Here is a 22,111-nt window from a genome sequence, read left to right as displayed (position 1 = left end):
CTATGAGAGCACCAAAATAAATGGGTTGGGAATTACATTTATACCATCCTCATAATTTTCAAGTAGTGACTTCTCAACTATTTCATATTTTGAAAAACTCCTGTCTATGCCTCTGTTCCATTGCAAATGATTGCAAATTGCGTAAATAATGTATAAATAAATCAATTATGTTAAAGCACCTGTGAACCTGAGTATACCAGGTACCAGCTGTTATTTACATTTTGGATTACGCTGTCAGCCTGACAGATTCGTTTCATGTTCAGAAAAGCATTACAGTGCCCCCCAAACGTGTGTTTGAGTGACAGTTCGCCATAGAAACCGTGCAAAGTTCTACCCAGCCACCAACTCCTAGCTGGAACTCCAACCTTACCTTTTCCTGGCTGTTGCTGTTCCTTATCTTGGCCCGCTGCTGGGATGACTGTCTGCACTCCTTCACTCTCAGAGCTCCAGAGGAGTGGCTGATTCTCAGAGACTGGCCCTGCTTGTCCATGGGGTCCAGCTCGACATCACTCCTCATCTGCTGTGGAGGTTACACACAATACGGGTCCAGGTCAGCCAGGTCCAAGTCAACCAAGTCATCCAGGTCCAAGTCAACCAAGTCATCCAGGTCCAAGTCAACCAGGTCAGCCAGGTCCAAGTCATCCAGGTCCAAGTAATCCAGGTCCAAGTCAACCAGGTCAGCCAGGTCCAAGTCATCCTGGTCAGCCAGGTCCAAGTCATCCAGGTCCAAGTCATCCAGGTCCAGGTCAGCCAGGTCCAAGTCAACCAGGTCAGCCAGGTCCAAGTCATCCTGGTCCAAGTCAACCAGGTCAGCCAGGTCCAAGTCAACCAGGTCAGCCAGGTCCAATCAACCAGGTCAGCCAGGTCCAAGTAATCCAGGTCCAAGTCAGCCAGGTCCAAGTCATCCAGGTCCAAGTTATCCAGGTCCAAGTTATCCAGGTTCAAGTCAACCAGGTCAGCCAGGTCCAAGTCATCCAGGTCCAAGTTATCCAGGTCCAAGTTATCCAGGTCCAAGTCAACCAGGTCAGCCAGGTCCAAGTCATCCAGGTCCAAGTCATCCTGGTCAGCCAGGTCCAAGTCATCCAGGTCCAAGTCAACCAAGCCATCCAGGTCCAAGTCAACCAGGTCAGCCAGGTCCAAGCCATCCAGGTCCAAGTCAACCAAGCCATCCAGGTCCAAGTCAACCAGGTCAGCCAGGTCCAAGTCAACCAGGTCCAAGTCAACCAGGTCATCCAGGTCCAAGTCAACCAGGTCAGCCTGGTCCAAGTCAACCAAGTCAGCCTGGTCCAAGTCAACCAGGTCAGCCTGGTCCAAGTCAACCAAGTCAGCCAGGTCCAAGCCAGCCAGGTCCAAGTCAACTAAGTCAGCCAGGTCCAAGTCAACCAGGTCCAAGCCAACCAAGTCAGCCAGGACACAAGTCAGCCAGGTCAGCCAAGTCCAAGTCAGCCACTGCTCAGTATACTGTATGTACTGTAAATTCAGTTTCAAGAAAGTATGCATATATAACTCAAACTCTAAAATATGAACTTTTTTTTTTGGGGGGGGGGGGTCCAGTAGGTCCATATGTAGGAGGTCCAGGATATATACCTCCTGCTGTTCAGCTGTGATTGTGCAGAGTTAGCATTTCCAGACGGTCTAAAGTGGAACCGGCAGGTACAGTAGTGCTGAATCTGCCCAAGGCACCCTCCCCAGACCAGTGGACCACTGGACACACAGCTCTGAAGGGGCTCAGAAGGACACTCGTTTCCCCTACAGACCTCTCCCCATGGGTCCACAACATCAAACACACACAGCATCAGAGCATCAGACCCAGAGCTCCTGGTGTGCTGCTGGATGCATGTGTGTGTTAGCCAGTTAGTCAAGAGCCCTGGGGTGTGTCAGGAAGTTGTCTTGGCACCTAGAAGGATTTTGGTCTTTGTCCTCACTCAGCAGCTGAGCTCTAATTCAGCATGTAAACACAAAGTAAAGTTATTGTGTGTTACGCCAACGACGCATAAGACACGTCATAATGCTGGAATCCATAGCGGTGAAACGGCCACGTCTGTTTGCTACACTACAACAACAAAGTCGTTTCTTCAAACTAAAGCACTGTTTTTCTCCTCAGACATCATTACACGCGAGAAAGAACAGCAGACTGTACAACCTTTTTTTTTTACCATGAAGCAGGATGTTCATCTCAAAACAAAAACAATAACAAATGTGTCAGCCAGTGGCGCTGTTTCACCTTTCGCAGCTTTAATCAGTTTAAGAGATTACATCTTCATACTGCTCCATTATATCGTATTTGTCTTGTGATATTGTTTATATAGTAACATAGTGAAAAGATCTCACACATGTGATGGTTTAGTCCAGTTATCTCTAGAGCAGGTATTCCCAAACTGGGGAATGCATACCCCCAGGGGTACGCGCAATGCCGTCGGAGGTACACCAAATAAAAATGTGAAAGATTTTTTCCTTTTTTTTCCTTCACTTTTTCAAACAGTACATTTGTATTTTCCACAGCTGGATGAATCAACAGACGCGGCGGGCCTGGCACAGCTCCTGGTGTATATCCGTTACGTTTATGGGGGGTCAATTATGGAAGACATCCTCTTCTGGAAATATTTTTTTAAAGTACTGGACAGCTTTGTGACATCAAATGGACTTTGGTGGTCAAGATGTGTTGGTATCTAGTGATGGTGCAAAAGCCATGACAGGGAGACAAAGTGGAGTGGTAACATGCAAGCAGTTGCTCCCGACGCCACTTGGGTACACTGCAGCATCCACCAAGAGGTTCTTGCTGCCAAGGGAATGCATGACAGCTTGAAAGACGTTTTGGACACTACAGTGGAAATGGTTAACTTTGTTAAAGCAAGGCACAAGAACTCTTGTGTATTTTCTGCATTATGCAATGATATGGGCAGCGACCATGTAACACTTTTACAACATACAGAAAGAAGTGTGCTGGTTAGAGAGGCAAAGTATTGACAATTTTTTTTTTTTATTGAGAGACGAGCTTAAAGTTTTCTTTACTGACCATCATTTTTACTTGTCTGACTGCTTGAACGATGATGGGTTTCTCACACAACTGGCCTATCTGGGTGATGTTTTTTCTCGACTGAATGATCTGAATCTAGGATTACAGGGACTCCACAACTATATTCAACATGAGGGACAAAATTGAGGCTTTGATTAAGAAGTTGAAGCTGTTCTCTGTCTGCATTAACAAGGACAACTCAAAGGGCTTTCCATCATTGTATGATTTTTTGTGTGCAAATGAACAAGCTTATGGACAATGTCAAATGTGATATACACTGCAGCGAAGCACCCGAGTGAGCTGGGTGTGCAATTACGCAGGTACTTTCCCGAAACAGATGACACAAACAATTGGATTCGTTATCCGTTTCATGCCCTGCCTCCAGTCCACATCTGAACAAGAGTGCCTCATCAAAATTGCAACAAGCGGTTCTGTGGAAATGTAATTTAATTAGAAGCCACTGCCAGATTTCTGGATATGGCTGCGCTCAGAGTTTCTTGCCTTGGCAAATTGTGCTGTTAAGACACTGATGCCCTTTGCAACCATGTACCTATGTGAGTCTCGATTCTCGGCCCTCACTAACATGAATACTAAATACAGGCACAGACTGTGTGTGAAAAATTATAAAAGACAGACTCTCTCCAATACAACCCAACATTGCAGAGTTATGTGCATCCTTTCAAGCACACCCTTCTCATTAACCTGTGGTGAGTTATTCACCATTTTTGATGAACAAATAAGGTTTTATATGTAAGATGGCTAAGTAAAGAGCAAAATTATTGATTATTATTATGTTATTATTTGTGCCCTGGTCCTAGAAGAGCTCTTTATCACTTCCCATGAGCCAGGTTGTGACAAAAACTCTTATTCTTATGTTTAATAAATGTATCGTATAGTGTGTTTGTGGAAGGCTTACAATGATGGCAAAAAACAACATTTGAAAGTGCGTTGACCCTGGTGCTAGAGGGGGTACGCAGCTGACCCTGATGTTAGAGGGGGTACGCAGCTGACCCTGATGTTAGAGGGGGTACGCAGCTGACCCTGATGCTAGAGGGGGTACGCAGCTGACCCTGATGTTAGATGGGGTACGCAGCTGACCCTGGTGCTAGAGGGGGTACGCAGCTGACCCTGGTGCTAGAGGGGGTACACAGCTGACCCTGGTGCTAGAGGGGGTATGCAGCTGACCCTGGTGCTAGAGGGGGTACGCAGCTGACCCTGGTGCTAGAGGGGGTACGCAGCTGACCCTGGTGCTAGAGGGGGTACGCAGCTGACCCTGGTGCTAGAGGGGGTACGCAGCTGACCCTGATGTTAGAGGGGGTACGCAGCTGACCCTGATGCTAGAGGGGGTACGCAGCTGACCCTGGTGCTAGAGGGGGTACGCAGCTGACCCTGATGTTAGAGGAGGTACGCAGCTGACCCTGATGTTAGAGGAGGTACGCAGCTGACCCTGATGCTAGAGGGGGTACGCAGCTGACCCTGATGCTAGAGGGGGTACACAGCTGACCCTGATGTTAGAGGGGGTACGCAGCTGACCCTGGTGCTAGAGGGGGTACGCAGCTGATCCTGGTGCTAGAGGGGGTACGCAGCTGACCCTGGTGCTAGAGGGGTACGCAGCTGACCCTGGTGCTAGAGGGGGTACGCAGCTGACCCTGGTGCTAGAGGGGGTACGCAGCTGACCCTGGTGCTAGAGGGGGTACGCAGCTGACCCTGATGCTAGAGGGGGTACGCAGCTGCTTCTGATGCTAGAGGGGGTACGCAGCTGCTTCTGATGCTAGAGGGGGTACGCAGCTGACCCTGATGCTAGAGGGGGTACGCAGCTGACCCTGATGCTAGAGGGGGTACGCAGCTGGAGGTTGAATGTTTTAAGGGGTACGAGACTATACAAACTTTGGGAACCACTGCTGTAGAGCACTGTGCTTTACAATGTTTTTATTTATTTTAATACATTTTCTCAGAAACATACTTACAAAATAACGATTCCAGCCTTTGTGTATGCCTGGCAACATGAGACATCTATCCTGTGCAGCATCTACCCCTCTACCCCTACTCTCCAAACCCTCTACTTCTACCTCTACCCTCCACCCCTCTACCTCTACCTCTACCCTCACTCCTCTAACTCTACCCTAAACCACTCTACCTCTACCCTCCACCACTCTACCTCTACCCCCAACCCCTCTACCTCTACCCTACACTCCTCTACCCTCAACCCCTCTAACCCTACCCTCCACCCCTACCCTCCACACTCTCTACCCGACTCTCCAAACCCTCTACCTCTACCCTCCACCCCTCTACCTCTACCCTATACCCCACTAACTCTACCCTTAACCACTCTAACTCTACCCCCCACCCCTCTACCTCTACCCTACACTCCTCTACCCTACACCCCTCTACCTCTACCCTACACTCCTCTAACTCTACCCTAAACCACTCTACCCCTACCCTCCACCCCTCTACCCTACACCTCTACCCTACACTCCTCTACCTCTACCCTACACTCCTCTACCTCTACCCTCCACCCTCTACCCCTACCCTCCACCCTCTACCCCTACCCTCTACCCCTACCCTCCACCCCTCTACCCATACCCTCTACCCCTACCCTCCACCCCTCCCTCCCTACCCTAAACCACTCTACCCCTACCCCTACCCTACAGCCCACTACCCCTACAGCCCACTACCCCTACCACCCTACCCTCCACCTCTCTAGCCCTACCCTCCACCTCTCTACCCCTACCCCACACCACTCTAACGGTGTGTAACCCCATTCTGTACAAATGTGCGCAACCACGACATTCAAACGAGGCTACAAAGAAAACGAATGGGACTGTAGCGACTGTGTTGACTTCAAAATCGGGGGTTTGAACTAGGTTTCTATTTAAGCATTGATTGACATGGTAATGGCTCTATGGTATTGGAGAAAAGTTGAAAAAACGGACCCCTCTGACGCTGTACGTTACATCGTGATGTGTCATGGCGTAATGTACAGTACGCATAAAGCAACTAATTCTGTCTTAAAGCCTCTCTCCACCAGGTGTAGCACTTCTCTCACCGTTTAAAAACAAGAAAAGGACAAGGACAGGGTAAGGGGATACCTAGTCATTTTTTGCATCATCACTGCAAGCTATCATGACTCTCAACAGCTGTTGTTTACTTCTGAAGATCCCTTTAGCACCGCCCTAAAAACCTGATTCAAATCCGACACAAACCTTAAATAGGTATATAATGACACATTATATCAACTCTTTATAGTGTTTTATTTACATTTTAGAGGTGATAAGGTGATAAATTGGACAGATCGAGTGAAAAAAGACGTTTCCCCACACGACATCTTTCTTTCTCACTATCACGCAGTAGGTTTCGCTTCCCCACCCGCCATTTTTAAAAAGACCCGACGGAGCTCATTGTCTTCTTTAATCATGCAGAGATGGGCATCATGAAGGGCTCGTCATTGATTTTGTTGGAAAGGGGAGAAATTGTGCTTTACAATGGTATTGATATTACAGTTGATCTGGAAGTATTATGTATTTTGGCCGTTACCCCTACCCTCAACCCCTCCACTCCTACCACCCATTCCTCTACCTCTACCCTCCACTCCTCTACACTAAACCACTCTACCTCTACCCTCCACCCCTCTCCTACACCCCTCTAACCCTACCCTCCACCCCTCTCCCACACTCCTCTACCCCTACCCAACTGTCCTACACTCCTCTACCCTCCACCCCTACCCTCCACCCCTCTACCCCTACCCTCCACCCTCTACCCCTACCACCCCTCTACCCCCAACCCTACCCTCCAAACCCACAGAAGCACACTAACTCACTGTGTCTCCGGTGGACATAGAGGACACTCTATGGAACTTGGTCTTGGAGGTGGAGGACTGTCTGCTGAGCATGGAGTCCCTGAAGGAGGACTCACTGTTGGACACATAGATAAAGTCCTTCCTAGGGGTCTGGGCCAGGCAGTGCAGACAGGGAACCTTCTCTGCCAGAGTGTCTCTGTATGGGAGAGTCAACAAAAAAGAAAGGAAAGTAGATGGTAAAAGGATGAGAGTGGCAAGAGGAAGGATGGATACAACATCAAGCATATAGTACACCAAATCATCCCTATTGTCATCACCTAAGTCAGATGTAACAAGTCAGTTATACAGTGCATTCGGAAAGTATTCAGACCCCTTGACTTTTGCCACATTTTGTTACATCACAGCCTTATTCCAAAATGGATTACATAAATGTTTTTCCTCATTAATCTACACACAATACCACATAATGACAAAGCAAAAACAGGTTTTTAGAAATTGTTGCAAATGAAGAAAAAAAAACGAAAACAGAAATACCTTATTTATGTAAGTTTTCAGACCCTTTGCTATGAGACTTGAAATTGAGCTCAGGTGCATCCTGTTTCCATTGATCATCCTTGAGATGTTTCTATAACTTGATTGAGGTCCATCTGTGGTAAATTCAGTTGATTGGACATGATTTGGAAAGGCACACACCTGTCTATATAAGGTCCCACAGTTGACAGTGCATGTCAGAGCAAAAACCAAGCCATGAGGTCGAAGGAATTGTCCTTAGAGCTCAGAGACAGGATTGTGTCGAGGCACAGATCTGGGGAAGGGTACCAAAACATTTCTGCAGTATTGAAGGTCCCAAAGAACCCAGTGGCCTCCATCATTCTTAAATGGAAGAAGATTGGAACCACGAAGACTCTTCCTAGAGCTGGCCGCCTTGCCAAACTGAGCAATCAGGGGAGAAGGGCTTTGGTCAGGGACGTGACCAAGATCCCGATGGTCACTCTAACAGAGCTACTCTGTGGAGGAGGGAGAACCTTCCAAAAGGACAACCAACTCTGCAGCACTCCAACAATCAGGCTTTTATGCTAGAGTGGCCAGATGGATGAAACCAAGATTGAGCCATCCCTACGGTGAAGCATGGTGGAGGCAGCATCATGCTGTGGGGATGTTTTTCAGTGGCAGGGACTGGGAGACCAGTCAGGATCGAGGGAACCATGAACAGAGCAAAGTACAGAGATCCTTGATGAAAACCTGCTCCAGAGCGCTCAGGACCTCAGACTGGGGCGATGGCTCACCTTCCAACCGTTCAGCAACCCTAAGCACACAGCCAAGACAATGCAGGAGTAGCTTCGGGACGAGTCTCTGAATGTCCTCTGAGTGGCCCATTCAGAGCCCGGACTTGAACCCGATCTGCAGAAAAGAATGGGAGAATCTCCCCAAATACAGGTGTGCCGAGCTTGTAGCATCATACCCAAGAAGAATCGAGGCTGTAATCGCTGCCAAAGGTGCTTCAACAAAGTACTGATTAAAGGGTCTGAATACTTATGTAAATGTGATATTTCAGTTTACTTTTTTTAGCCTGTTTTTGCTTTGTCATTATGAGGTGTTGTGTGTAGGTTAATGAGGGTGGGGGGGGACTATTTAATCCAGTTTAGAATAAGGCTGTAACGTAACAAAATGTGGGAAAAGTCGTAGGGGTATGAGTACTTTCATAATGCCCTGTAGGAGTCAAATCTGGACGGCCAAGCCCAATCACACCAAAGGATCCCTAGGGCAACTTGCCAAAACAACCTTAGGTTATGAAAGGTTAGGACAGTACATAAAATGGTGTTTTGAGTTATGCCCTAGGGGAGGCACACATTAAGATGACTATACTCACCTATATTTGGAGTGGATGATGGCATAGATGAAGGGGTTATAGATGGCTGAGGCTTTGGCTATGACAGCAGGGACTGCCTTGGAGTAGGGGCTGAGGGTACTTCCATAGCTGAAAGGAGAGGTAACATTTATAGGACACTACAAGCCTCACAGATAAAGTAATCTGACTTCCTCAGGTTTTACTGACATACGGCAGTAACTTGTTCTGCTCTGCTTCCAGCCTCTAAAAATAAGATTGGAGTCTGAACTCTGTGTTTGTTCAGTATGTCAGTGGATGGTCAGTCATGCGTCAGTCCGTGCCCGTCTGTGCCTTGGTCAGTCAGTGGGTGTCTGTTTGCACTGCCTGCCTAGTTGGCTCCTGTGCAGCCTGTTTGTATGGCTCGGCAGTGACCCAAAGGTGTTGTGGAGTGAGCAGAAGGAATCATATGCTTGATTATCCCTCCTCTCCGACAGACTGCACTCCATCACTTCACATTCACTCTCTTCACCTCTACTCTCGCTGCAGTACGTACAGTACCTTCCCCACACAAAACTAAAAAAAAAAACTGTTTAAACTGTCTCTGACCCTGATAGCATTTAAACCCATAGGTGCCTGCCATTCCGAACCAAGCCAAGCCTCACTTTAAAATGATTTGTGGAATTTGGAAAGAATGTATTCCATATTTTTCTGCATTAACCAAAGATCTGCAGGAACTACAGTAAAATCTGAATCAACAGTCAGAATTTTTTTTCAAGACCCCTGATCCTTCATAATATCCAGATCACATGCCCTCTAACTACTGCTGAAGCATCTCAACAACTAGATCTGGGCTTGTATTCATAAAGCATCTCAACAACTAGATCTGGGCTTGTATTCATAAAGCATCTCAACAACTAGATCTGGGCTTGTATTCATAAAGCATCTAACAACTAGATCTGGGCTTGTATTCATAAAGCATCTCAACAACTAGATCTGGGCTTGTATTCATAAAGCATCTCAACAACTAGATCTGGGCTTGTATTCATAAAGCATCTAACAACTAGATCTGGGCTTGTATTCATAAAGCATCTCAACAACTAGATCTGGGCTTGTATTCATAAAGCATCTAACAACTAGATCTGGGCTTGTATTCATAAAGGATCTCAGAGTAGAAGTGCTGATGTAGGATCAAGTTTCAAGTTTTAATTCACACATTCATTAGCTATTTAGCGGTCTTTTGGCATGAGGATAGAAGCTGTTCAGAAGCCTGTTGGTGTCAGGCTTGATGCACCGGTACTGCTTGCCATGAGGAAGCAGAGCGAACAGTCTATGGCTTGGTTGGTTGGAGTCTAACGATTTTTGGCTGTCCGCACCACCCTCTGTAGGGCCATGCGATCGAGGGCGGTGCTTTTGCCATACCAAGCAGTGATGCAGCCAGTCAAGATTACCTCAATGGAACAGCTGTATAACTTTTTGAGTATTTGAGGGCCCATGCCAAACCTTTTCAAACTCCTGAGGGGGAAGAGGCACTGTCACACCTTTTTCCCGACTGTGCGCGTGTGTGTGGACCATTTTAAGTTCTTAGTGATTTGAACACCCGGGAACTTGAAGCTCTCGACCCGCTCCACTGCAGCCCCATCGATGTGGATGGGGGCTTGCTCGCCCCCTCGTTTCCTGTAGTCCACGATCAGCTCCTTGGTCTGACTGACGTTGAGGAAGAGGTTGTGGTTCCCGGGCCCACACTTCCAGGTCAGTGACGTCCCTTTAGGCTGTCTCATCGTCGCTGATGATCAGGCCTACCACCGTTGTGTCGCCAGCAAACTTGATGATGGTATAACTCGAGTCGTGCATCGCTACGCAGTCGTGAGTAAACAGGGAGTACAGGAAGGGACTAAGCACACACCTCTGTGGGGCCCCCGTGTTGAGGGTTAGCGTGGAGGAGGGGATTTTTGCCTACCCTCACCACCTTCCTCCAGAAAGTCCAGGATCCAGTTGCAGGCAGAGGGAGAATGTTCAGTCCCAGGGACCTAAACTTGGTGACAAGCTTGGAGAGGACAATGGTGTTGAACGCTGAGCTGTAGTCAATGGATAGCATTCTCACATACGTATTCCTCTTATCTAGGTGGGTGAGGGTAGTGTGGAGTGCAATTGAGATTGCGTCGTCTATGGATCTGTTGGGGCGATATGCAAATTAAGTGGGTCTAGGAATGATGGTGGTCATGGGGATTACAGACTGGGACAAGGAGAGGTTGAAAATTGCTGTGAATATACTTGCCAGCTGTTCTGCGTATGGTCTGAGAACGAACCCTGGAATACCATAGGGCCCGCAGCCTTGCGGGTATAGACCTGAAAAAAGACTTTACTCACGTCGGCCTCAGAGAGCAAGATCACCCTATCTTCTGGGTTGGTGGTGGCTCTCACACCCGACACATGTTATTGTCAAAGGGTGCATAAGTTTGTCTGGTAGAGCGGCATCGTTGGGCAGATCATGGCTGGGTCTTCCTTTGTAATCCATAATGGACTGTAGTCCCTGCCACATTCGACGGGTGTCGGAGCCTGTGTAATATGATTCCACATTATTCCTATATTGTCATTTTGCTCGTTTGAAGACTCTGCCGTAGCCTCAGGGTTGTCTGCCGTAGCCTCAGGGTTGTCTGCCGTAGCCTCAGGGTTGTCTGCCGTAGCCTCAGGGTTGTCTGCGATAGCCTCAGGGTTGTCTGCCGTAGCCTCAGGGTTGTCTGCCGTAGCCTCAGGGTTGTCTGCCGTAGCCTCAGGGTTGTCTGCCGTAGCCTCAGGGTTGTCTGCAATAGCCTCAGGGTTGTCTGCCGTAGCCTCAGGGTTGTCTGCAATAGCCTCAGGGTTGTCTGCCGTAGCCTCAGGGTTGTCTGCCGTAGCCTCAGGGTTGTCTGCCGTAGCCTCAGGGTTGTCTGCCGTAGCCTCAGGGTTGTCTGCCGTAGCCTCAGGGTTGTCTGCCGTAGCCTCAGGGTTGTCTGCCGTAGCCTCAGGGTTGTCTGCCGTAGCCTCAGGGTTGTCTGCCGTAGCCTCAGGGTTGTCTGCCGTAGCCTCAGGATTGTCTGCGATAGCCTCAGGGTTGTCTGCCGTAGCCTCAGGGTTGTCTGCCGTAGCCTCAGGGTTGTCTGCCGTAGCCTCAGGGTTGTCTGCCGTAGCCTCAGGGTTGTCTGCCGTAGCCTCGTGGTTGTCTGCGATAGTCCTGTGCTCGGTAGCCCTATACTTTATTTTAGCTCCAACCTCAGTGTTAATCCAGAGCTTTTGATTGGGTAAGCTGCAAACCTTAACTGTGGGGACAACGTCGCTTATGCATTTTCTAATGAAGCTGGTGATGGAGGTGGTTAGCTCATTGACGTGATTAAGTAATTCCTTTTTGAGATTCTGCTTGCAGACAGGAAGCAGGAGTACAGAGTCAATATCTGATTTGCCGAATGGTGGACAAGAGAGGGCCTTGTATGCTTGCTTGTGGGTAGAATAACAGTGGTCTAGGACTTTATTGCCGCTAGTGGTGAGGGAGACGTGTTGATGGAAGTTGGGCATCACAGTGGTGGAGTCTTAAGGACACGGAATTAATATCACCCATAACCAGAAAAGCAGCTTCTGGATGTTTTCCTGCTTGGTTATACTGTAACCTCGTACAGTTTATTAAGTGCCAGCACACCAGTCGAGTCAGCACACCAGTTGTTGTTGATAAATAGGCAAACCCCTCCCCCCTCGATTTCCCTGACTCCTCTTCCTGTCGGCACGGTAAATGGAGAATCCATCGAGTTGGATAGCCATGGGGGGTGTCCGAGAGCCACGTTTCAGAAAAGCAGAGAACCCTTGGTAGCAAATCCGCGTTTGGAGGTTATCTTGTTATCAAGTGACTGTTTATTGGCCAGTAGAATGGGCGGAAGAGGTGGCCAGTTCACCCTTCACCTTAATCTCTCCAGGATCTGCAGGATCCCCCCTCTTGCCTCTGTAACGTCAGCGTTTCCTCTTGGCCCGTAAATTGGGTCGGAATTAAAGAAAGAGCCAGGGTAGATGAGTTGAAGTTGAAGCCGGAATTGAGGTAAGTAACTGCAGAGCTGATGTTCAAAAGTTCTTGTCGGTCGTAAGAAATGAACAAATTAAGTGAAAATTAACAACAAAAGAATCACAAAATAGCAAAGTTGTATTGCCGCTTGCAAAACGGCCACCATCCAGTACAGCGCCATCTTTCATCAGATACCCCCGTCCATATTCATAATTATTGAAAAACAGGCAAAACTGATCCTAGATCAGCCCTCCTACTGAGACGATTTGTGAATATGGGAACTGAACCCCATTCAAATTCATATGTAACACCATAGTTACCCAGCCCAGGCGATGAGGGTGACGCAGGCGTAGGGAGACCAGGACATCACATACACGATGATGACTACAAAGGCAATCTTGGCCAGCTTCCACTCAGTCTTGATGGACTGCTGCTGGATCAGGGTGGACTTCCTTACCTGACTGCCCAGCTTCTCCATGTCTCTGTGGGCATCGGAGAGGGGATGTTCGGGGTGTCAGAGGAAGATAGACAACCAAAGGGCACCATCATCTGGATCTGTATTTTGATGGTGTGTGTGTCAGCGTGCTTGTGTGCGTGCGTGTGTGTGTGTGTGTGTATATATAAGTACAGTATACAGTTGAAGTCGGAAGTTTACATGCACCTTAGTCAAATACATTTAAACTCAGTTTCTCACAATTCCTGACATTTAATCCGAGTAACGATTCCCTGTCTTTAACTTCCTGACTGATGTCTTGAGATGTTATTTCAATATATCCACATAGTCCACATAGTTTTCCATCCTCATGATGCCATCTATTTGGTGAAGTGCACCAGTCCCTCCTGCAGCAAAGCACCCCCACAACATGATGCTGCCACACCCGTGCTTCACGGTTGGGATGGTGTTCTTCCGCTTGCAAGCCTCCCCCTTTTTCCTCCAGACATAAGGATGATCATTATGGCCAAACAGTTCTATTTTTGTTTCATCAGACCAGAGGACATTTCTCCAAAAAGTGTGATATTTGTCCCCATGTGCAGTTGCAAACCGTAATCTGGCTTTTTTAATGGCGGTTTTGGAGCAGTGGCAACTTCCTTGCTAAACTGCCTTTCAGATTATGTCGATATAGGACTCGTTTTACTGTGGATATAGATACTTTTGTACCTGTTTCCTCCAGCATCTTCACAAGGTCCTTTGCTGTTGTTCTGGGATTGATTTGCACTTTTCGCACCAAAGTATGTTCATCTCTAGGAGACAGAACGCGTCTCCTTCCTGAGCGGTATGACGGCTGCGTGGTCCCATGGTGTTTATACTTGCGTACTATTGTTTGTACAGATGAACGTGGTACCTTCAGGCGATTGGAAATTACTCCCAAGGATGAACCAGACTTGTGGAGGTCTAAAAAAAATTCTGAGGTCTTGGCTGATTTCTTTTGGTTTCCCCATGATGTCAAGCAAAGAGGCACTGAGTTTGAAGGTAGGCCTTGAAATACATCCACAGGTACACCTCCAATTGACTCTTCTTCTGAAATTTTCCAAGCTGTGTAAAGACACAGTCAACTTAGTGTATGTACATTTCTGACCCACTGGAATTGTGATACAGTGAATTATAAGTGAAGTAATCTGTCTGTAAACAATTGTTGGAAATATTACTTGTGTCATGCACAAATTAGATGTCCTAACCGACTTGCCAAAACTATAGTTTGTTAACAAGACATTTGTGAAGTGGTTGAAAAACTAGTTTAATTGACTCCAACCTAAGTGTATGTAAACCTCCGACTTCAACTGTATGTCTATGTGTGTATGCACACAGAGGCATGGCTGTGTGAATGTACCAACTCACCTACTACCGGTGCGTATGGCCAGGAACATGCATAGGTAGCAGTAAGAGATGATGCCCAGAGGGATGAAGAACACAAAGACGCATAGCATTAGAGTGTAGCTCCTATTGGCTGGTGTGGAGGTCACATAATCCCACGTACAGGATGTCATCAGGCCCTCCGGGATATAGGAACCTGGATAGGAACAATGGTTTAGATTGAAAGATAAGATAAAAGGTTGCTAGCCTGGTCCCAGATCTGTTTGGGCTCTTGCCAACTCCATTGGTGTCATTGTCTAGCAAAACATGGCATGACAATTCCATAAGGAGTTGGCAAGAGAGTAGAAACAGTCAGAAAACTGGCACCCAAAAGGACGGTGTTAGTGGAGGGAACTCACTCCAGCCCAGGAGAGGCGCCAGGCTCCAAGCCAACGAGTAGAGCCAGACCATGACGATGACGACGGAGGTGCGGCGTTTAGAGGTCCAGTGCAGGGCCTGCAGGGGCTTGGTGATGACGATGTAACGGTCAATGGAGATAGCCAGCAGATTGATCATGGAGGTGATTCCAAATAAGGCCCCACAGAAGGCGTACATCTTACAGCCTGAACATAAATAATTTCACAGAGACAGATAACAGACGTTTCACAATCTGAGTAAGCTCAGAGATGGAATTTCCACAGAGTAACTTTGATGAGTATTTTTTGTTCAGTGTGAACAGCATAATTCATCTCAAAATACCAAAGTAGCTGAAGCTTTCAATTATGACAATTGATCTGATGCGGTTATTTTACCAACTTTATGGAATGAAGGTAAAAGTACCTGTTTCTCCAAACACCCACTCCTTGTAGAGACAGTTGACAAAGAAGATGGGGGACTGTGTGATGGCCATGAGGAAGTCACTCACTGCCAGGTTCATGATGAAATAGTTGGGAGGAGTCCGAAGCTTCTTGTTACTGAAATATAGAACAAATATACATATGCAGTGTTTGTTTAAAAAATGTTTTAGTCATTGTTATTAGTTTACAGCTCATTTAAGCTTTTACCTTTCACTTTATCACTAAAGCTTAATCATTATCAAAGAATAGTTTCTATCCTGATAATGAGATAAAGATCAGGTCAGAAGGCAACGATGTGATGCTGTACTTCACGTTAGTTAAAAGTGAAAACACTGGAATTACCCTGTCTCAGGATAGTAGGTTGGTGGTTGAAGATATCCCTCTAGTGGTGTGGGGTCTGTGCTTTGGCAAAGTGGGTGTGGTTATATCCTGCCTGTTTGGCCCTGTCCGGGGGTATCACCAGACGGGGCTCCAGTGTCTCCCGACCCCTCCTGTCTCAGCCTACAGTATTTATGCTATAGTTTATGTGTCGGGGGACTAGGGTCAGTCTATTATAGCTGGAACATTTCTCCTGTCTTCATAACATATATATATACACTGCTCAAAAAAATCAAGGGAACACTTAAACAACACAATGTAACGCCAAGTCAATCACACTTCTGTGAAATCAAACTGTCCACTTAGGAAGCAACACTGATTGACAATAAATTTCACATGCTGTTGTGCAAATGGAATAGACAAAAGGTGGAAATTATAGGCAATTAGCAAGACACCCCCAATAAAGGAGTGGTTCTGCAGGTGGTGACCACAGACCACTTCTCAGTTCCTATGCTTCCTGGCTGATGTTTTGGTCACTTTTGAATGCTGGCGGTGCTTTCACTCTAGTGGTAGCATAAGACGGAGTCTACAACCCACACAAGTGGCTCAGGTAGTACAGCTCATCCAGGATGGCACGTCAATGCGAGCTGTGGCAAGAAGGTTTGCTGTGTCTGTCAGCGTAGTGTCCAGAGCATGGAGGCGCTACCAGGAGACAGGCCAGTACATCAGGAGACGTGGAGGAGGCCGTAGGAGGGCAACAACCCAGCAGCAGGACCGCTACCTCCGCCTTTGTGCAAGGAGGAGCACTGCCAGAGCCCTGCAAAATTACCTCCAGCAGGCCACAAATGTGCATGTGTCTGCTCAAACAGTCAGAAACAGACTCCATGAGGGTGGTATGAGGGCCCGACGTCCACAGGTGGGGGTTGTGCTTACAGCCCAACACCGTGCAGGACGTTTGGCATTTGCCAGAGAACACCAAGATTGGCAAATTCGCCACTGGCGCCCTGTGCTCTTCACAGATGAAAGCAGGTTCACACTGAGCACGTGACAGACGTGACAGAGTCTGGAGACGCCGTGTAGAACATTCTGCTGCCTGCAACATCCTCCAGCATGACCGATTTGGCGGTGGGTCAGTCATGGTGTGGGGTGGCATTTCTTTGGGGGCCGCACAGCCCTCCATGTGCTCGCCAGAGGTAGCCTGACTGCCATTAGGTACCGAGATGAGATCCTCAGACCCCTTGTGAGACCATATCCTGGTGCGGTTGGCCCTGGGTTCCTCCTAATGCAAGACAATGATAGACCTCATGTGGCTGGAGTGTGTCAGCAGTTCCTGCAAGAGGAAGGCATTGATGCTATGGACTGGCCCGCCCATTCCCCAGACCTGAATCCAATTGAGTACATGTGGGACATCATGTCTCGCTCCATCCACCAACGCCACGTTGCACCACAGACTGTCCAGGAGTTGGCGGATGCTTTAGTCCAGGTCTGGGAGGAGATCCCTCAGGAGACCATCCGCCACCTCATCAGGAGCATGCCCAGACGTTGGGAGGTCATATAGGCACGTGGAGGCCACACACACTACTGAGCCTTATTTTGACTTGTTTTAAGGACATTACATCAAAGTTGGATCAGCCTGTAGTGTGGTTTTTCACTTTAATTTTGAGTGTGACTCCAAATCCAGACCTCCATGGGTTGATAAATTTGATTTTCATTGATCATTTTTGTGTGATTTTGTTGTCAGCACATTCAACTATGTAAAGAAAAAAGTATTTAATAAGAATCTCTCTCTCTCTCTCTCTCTCTCTCTCTCTCTCTCTCTCTCTCTCTCTGTCTGTCTGTCTGTCTGTCTGTCTGTCTGTCTGTCTGTCTGTCTGTCTGTCTGTCTGTCTGTCTGTCTGTCTGTCTGTCTGTGCAGGTTTTTCTAAGGTTTTGATCAGTAACCGTGGTCAAATATTTAGCCACAGTGTACTGTCGATTTAGGGCCAGATAGCACTTCATTTTGCTTTGTGTTTGTGCTTGTGTTTCCCAATACGCAATATAGTTTTGTTTTGACTGTGTTGTAATTTGGTTTATCCTGATTGATTGGATGTTCTGGTCCTGAGGCTTCAGTGTGTTAGTAGAACAGGTTTGTGAACTCAGCCCCAGGACAAGCTGGATGAGGGGACTCTTTTCTTTGCTCAGCTCTTGGCATTGCAGGGCTTGGTAGTGATATGAGAGGGGGTCACTGTATTTTAGATGTTTCCAAAACTTAATTGCTCTTTATTGAATTTTTATTATTAGTGGATATTTGCCTAATTCTGCCCTGCATGCATTGATTGTAGTTTTCCTCTGGACATGTAGGATAATCTTACAGAACTCTGCATGCACGGTTTCAATGGGGTGTTTGTCCCATTTGATGAAATCGTGTGTTGCAAGTGGACCCCACACCTCGCTGCCATAAAGTGCAATTGGTTCAATGACATATTCAATTAGTTTTAGCCAAATTTGAATAGGTATTTCAATTTGAATTTGCTTTTTAATGGCGTAGAATGCCCTGCGTGCTTTCTCTCTCAGTACATTCACTGCCTCATTAAGGTGTCCAGTTGAGCTTATTTTTAAACCTAAGTAATTGTAGTGTGTGCAGTACTCTATTCCCTGAGATCTGGATCTTCTCTGGAAAATCATTATTTTAGTATTTTTGGGGTTTACTGCCAGGGCCCAGGTCTGGCAGTACTGCTCAATCAGGTCCAGGTTCTGCTGTAGGCCATGTGCTGTGGGTGACAGCAGGCATAGGTCATCTGCGAAGAGTAGGCATTTAACCTCTGAATTGTGGAGACTAACACCAGGGCCTGAGGATTTTTCTAGAATAGTGACCAATTCGTTGATGTAAATAAGGAAGAGTGCAGGGCTCAGATTACAACCCTGACGAAGGTCCTGCCCCTGGTTAAAGAATTCTGTTATTTTCTTGACAATTTTAATGCTGCACGTATTGCCAGTATACATTGATTTAATTATGTCATATGTTTTACCCCCTACACCACTTTCAATAACTTTGTAGAACAGTCCTGTATGCCAAATAGAATCAAATGCTTTTTGGAAGTCAATAAAGCAAGCATATATTTTGGTATTATTTTGGTGGACATATGAATCTATTTATCTATCATGTTTATTCATCTATCTCTCTCTCTCTCTCCTCCCCCTGACCTGTTCACCGGACGTGCTACCTGTCCCAGACCTGCTGTTTTCAACTCTCTAGAGACAGCAGGAGCGGTAGAGATACTCTGAATGATCGGCTATGAAAAGCCAACTGACATTTACTCCTGAGGTGCTGAGCTGTTGCACCCTCTACAACCACTGTGATTATTATTTGGCCCTGCTGGTCATCTATGAATATTTGAACATCCTGGCCATGTTCTGTTATAATCTCCACCCGACACAGCCAGAAGAGGACTGGCCACCCCTCATAGCCTGGTTCCTCTCTAGGTTTCCTTCTAGGTTCCGGCCTTTCTAGGGAGTTTTTCCTAGCCACCATGCTTCTACACTTGCATTGCTTGCTGTTTGGGGTTTTAGGCTGGGTTTCTGTACAGCACTTTGTGACATCAGCTGATGTTTTATAACTTTATAAATTCATTTGATTGATTGATTGATACTCTCACTTTGCTAGCTACCTCTCCGAAACCAATGTTTCCCACTTTCTGCCAACCATTGTAATTCAGGATGTAGAGTCTGAGTGGGTGAATTATCATTACATGCATGCGTGACTGTTATTTTGATTACAGTTTCCCATTAATCCCACCACAAACACAATTAGGCATAAGTGATGTTCAGCGATCAGCCATCACCTGCTGACAGCCAGCCCCCTCCTCCTCCCTACCAGACCAATCCCGCTCTCGCCTTGCCTCGCTCAGAGTCCATGCATTCACTATTATCCCGTCCTAGCAGCATGGGTCACCCCCTACCTAGAAATACCTCCCATTTTCCACGAATCTAGACAGGCTCACAGCATGAGGGGAAATCAGACCGGTCAGCCCAATACAAATACAGAGGGTCAATCAAAGAGAGTATTTCAAGAAATGTCCCATGGCATTAAAAAGATTCCCTGATTTGGCTTGAGAATGTTTGAATGGGTGAGTGAGTGCCCTCAGCCCTCAGCCCTCTGCCCTCCTCACTGTGAACATGGCCTTATTTTGTACAAATCAAAGAGGAGATGTGATCCAATCATCTCAATGGTCTCCAGCCATCTCTCTCACAAAGGAACCCACGGCCTGTCGGTCAATCACACGTTACTAACAGAGAGGACTTTGGTGTTTGGTGTAATAAAAAAGTTTTAAAAAAAAAGTAAAAGTAATAAAAGTAATAATGCTGTCAAGCCTACTCCTGCTCCCTCTCTCCAGCGCTCGACGTCGCCGGTCTACTAACCACCGGCCATGGCAACCCACATTGCGCACACCTGGTAACCATCATTGCGCACACCTGCTCCCTATTGTTAAGCACACCTGGACTTCATCACCAAACTGATTACTCTCCCTTCCTATAGCCCTCACCAACCTCAGTCATCAGGCAGTATTGGTTCTGTTATCATGTCCAGACACTGCGCTTGTTTTGTAACGCGTCGGGTTTGTTATTATTAAACTCACCAGCTGCAGCTGCTTCTTGACTCCTTGCGTCTTCGTTACAGAATACTGCCTCAGAAATTATGGAAGCAGCAGATAATTACACCATCTTCCAGACGGTCGAGGAACAGGGTCATCTAGTCCACCAACACCTTGAGTACAGTGCTCTCTCTATTTTTTCCTATCAGACGGGAGCCCCCACTACCTAGAGGTCCAAGGTTGCCCCAATCATTTCCCTGCTGTAGAGTAGGCTACATCCGCCTGGGAGAGAGGAGAGAAGGAACTGGGTTCCTATGAGATGTTCTGTTCAGGGCGGTCTTCGACCATCCTCCAGAGGGCAGAGAGGGAGGTGAGCAACTTTTCCAACTCCAGCAGGGTGCCCAGACGGCTGCAGTGTATGCCATCACCTTTCAGACTGTGGCAGCCTTCAGCTGATGGAATGAGCCGGCTCTCCAAACTCTATTCCGGAGTTGACTGCACGAAGAGGTCCAGACGGAGTTGGGATGACAACATATCCTTGGATGCTCTCATAGCGATGGCCATCCGTCTGGATAACCTTCTTCGGGAGCGTCGGTGTCCCCCTTGCCACTCACCTCCCTCCTTTGGCTGTCCTGAGGCAGAGCCTGAACCCATGGAGGTAGGGGCCACACACCTCTATGCGGCAGAGTGGCATCACCGGAGACAGCTGGGGCTTTGTCCCTATTCCGACCAGGAGCACCAGCTTCAGTGGTGTCCAGTGCGTCCTAACCCTGGGTCCACTAGAGCAGAGGGGTGACCCCGTGACCTTCCGTCTCCCAAGGTAGGCGTGAGTATTACATTATCATCGTTTTACGCCAAACCATTTCTGGTTCCCTAGCTGGCTGTCCCTCAAGTGTTGTCTCTACAACTCTAGTGGACTCTGGTGCCGCGGGGAACTTTATCAACCAGGCCCTCGCCTCCTCCCTGAACTTAACCTCATACCTTCTCTCCTCTCCTTTTCCTATCCAAGCTCTGGATATGCGACCATTGGGATCCGGCACAATTACTCACATCACAACACCACTCACCCTCACCGTGGGTCCCAAACACCATGAAAGCCTTACCTTCTTCATCATCACCACACCCGTACACAAAGTCATCCTCGGCCTCCCGTGGCTCCAACTCCAAAACTCCACCATCTCCTGGACAAAGATGAGAATCACCGCATGGGGACCAGAATGCCGGCGGATCTACTTTCCTGCACCCTGTGGTTCCACGTTGGTGGAGAATCCTGTGGGTGTCCTCCAGCCCATCAAGCGGTCCTCCCATATCGTTTGCTCTGTGTTTTGGGACGTAGATGTGGACATCCGCCAGGCTCTGGAGAAAGAACCCGCTCCTGCCATCTGCCCTCCAGAGCACATCTACGTCCCCAATGGGTTGAGTTATCGGCTGTTGACCTGGGCGTTCACAAAACCCCTGCCGCTGGACACACAGGTATCACCCGCACCATCCAATCCCTCTCCGATAAATACTGGTGGCCCACCTTGGCGCAGGACGCCACCCACTATGTCAACTCATGTTCGGTATGTACTTAATCCAAATCTCCCTGGCACACTCCAGCAGGTAAACTACTTCCCGTTCCGGTGTCTCAGCGGCGTTGGTCACATCTGTCCATAGACTTTGTAACGGATCTCCCACTTAGCGGGATTTCTTATAAGCGTCCGGATTAGTGTTCCGCTCCATGAAAGTGGCAGCGCTTGCCTTTGGCTCAGTGTGGATGTTGTTTGTAATCCACAGCTTTCGGTTGGGATATGTAGTTACAGTCACTGTGGGGATGACGTCGTCGATGCACTTATTAATGAAGCCAGTGACTGATGTGGTAAACTCATCAATGCCAACAGATGAATCCCGGAATATATTCCAGTCTGTG

The 22,111-nt window shown here is 47.6% G+C and overlaps 1 protein-coding gene across 1 annotated transcript in view; it reads right to left on the bottom strand.

Annotated features, from left to right (window-relative positions):
• The window catches only part of LOC129818265 (melanopsin-B-like), a 41,710-nt gene that overhangs the window by 4,390 nt on the left and 15,209 nt on the right, over positions 1–22,111 (bottom strand). The window contains exons 2-8 of the mRNA XM_055874018.1: positions 15,297–15,430; positions 14,876–15,079; positions 14,502–14,673; positions 12,985–13,146; positions 8,683–8,790; positions 6,834–7,008; positions 371–517 (exon numbers count right to left, since the gene is read on the bottom strand). Of these exons, the coding sequence (XP_055729993.1) occupies positions 371–517; positions 6,834–7,008; positions 8,683–8,790; positions 12,985–13,146; positions 14,502–14,673; positions 14,876–15,079; positions 15,297–15,430 (1,102 nt within the window). The remainder of the gene's footprint in view (positions 1–370; positions 518–6,833; positions 7,009–8,682; positions 8,791–12,984; positions 13,147–14,501; positions 14,674–14,875; positions 15,080–15,296; positions 15,431–22,111) is intronic.

Source organism: Salvelinus fontinalis, chromosome 21, assembly GCF_029448725.1.
Source record: "Salvelinus fontinalis isolate EN_2023a chromosome 21, ASM2944872v1, whole genome shotgun sequence".
Classification (NCBI taxonomy): domain Eukaryota; kingdom Metazoa; phylum Chordata; class Actinopteri; order Salmoniformes; family Salmonidae; genus Salvelinus; species Salvelinus fontinalis.
The sequence above is the reverse complement of the archived record's forward strand: the minus strand, read 5'-3'. Positions and strand labels throughout refer to the sequence as shown.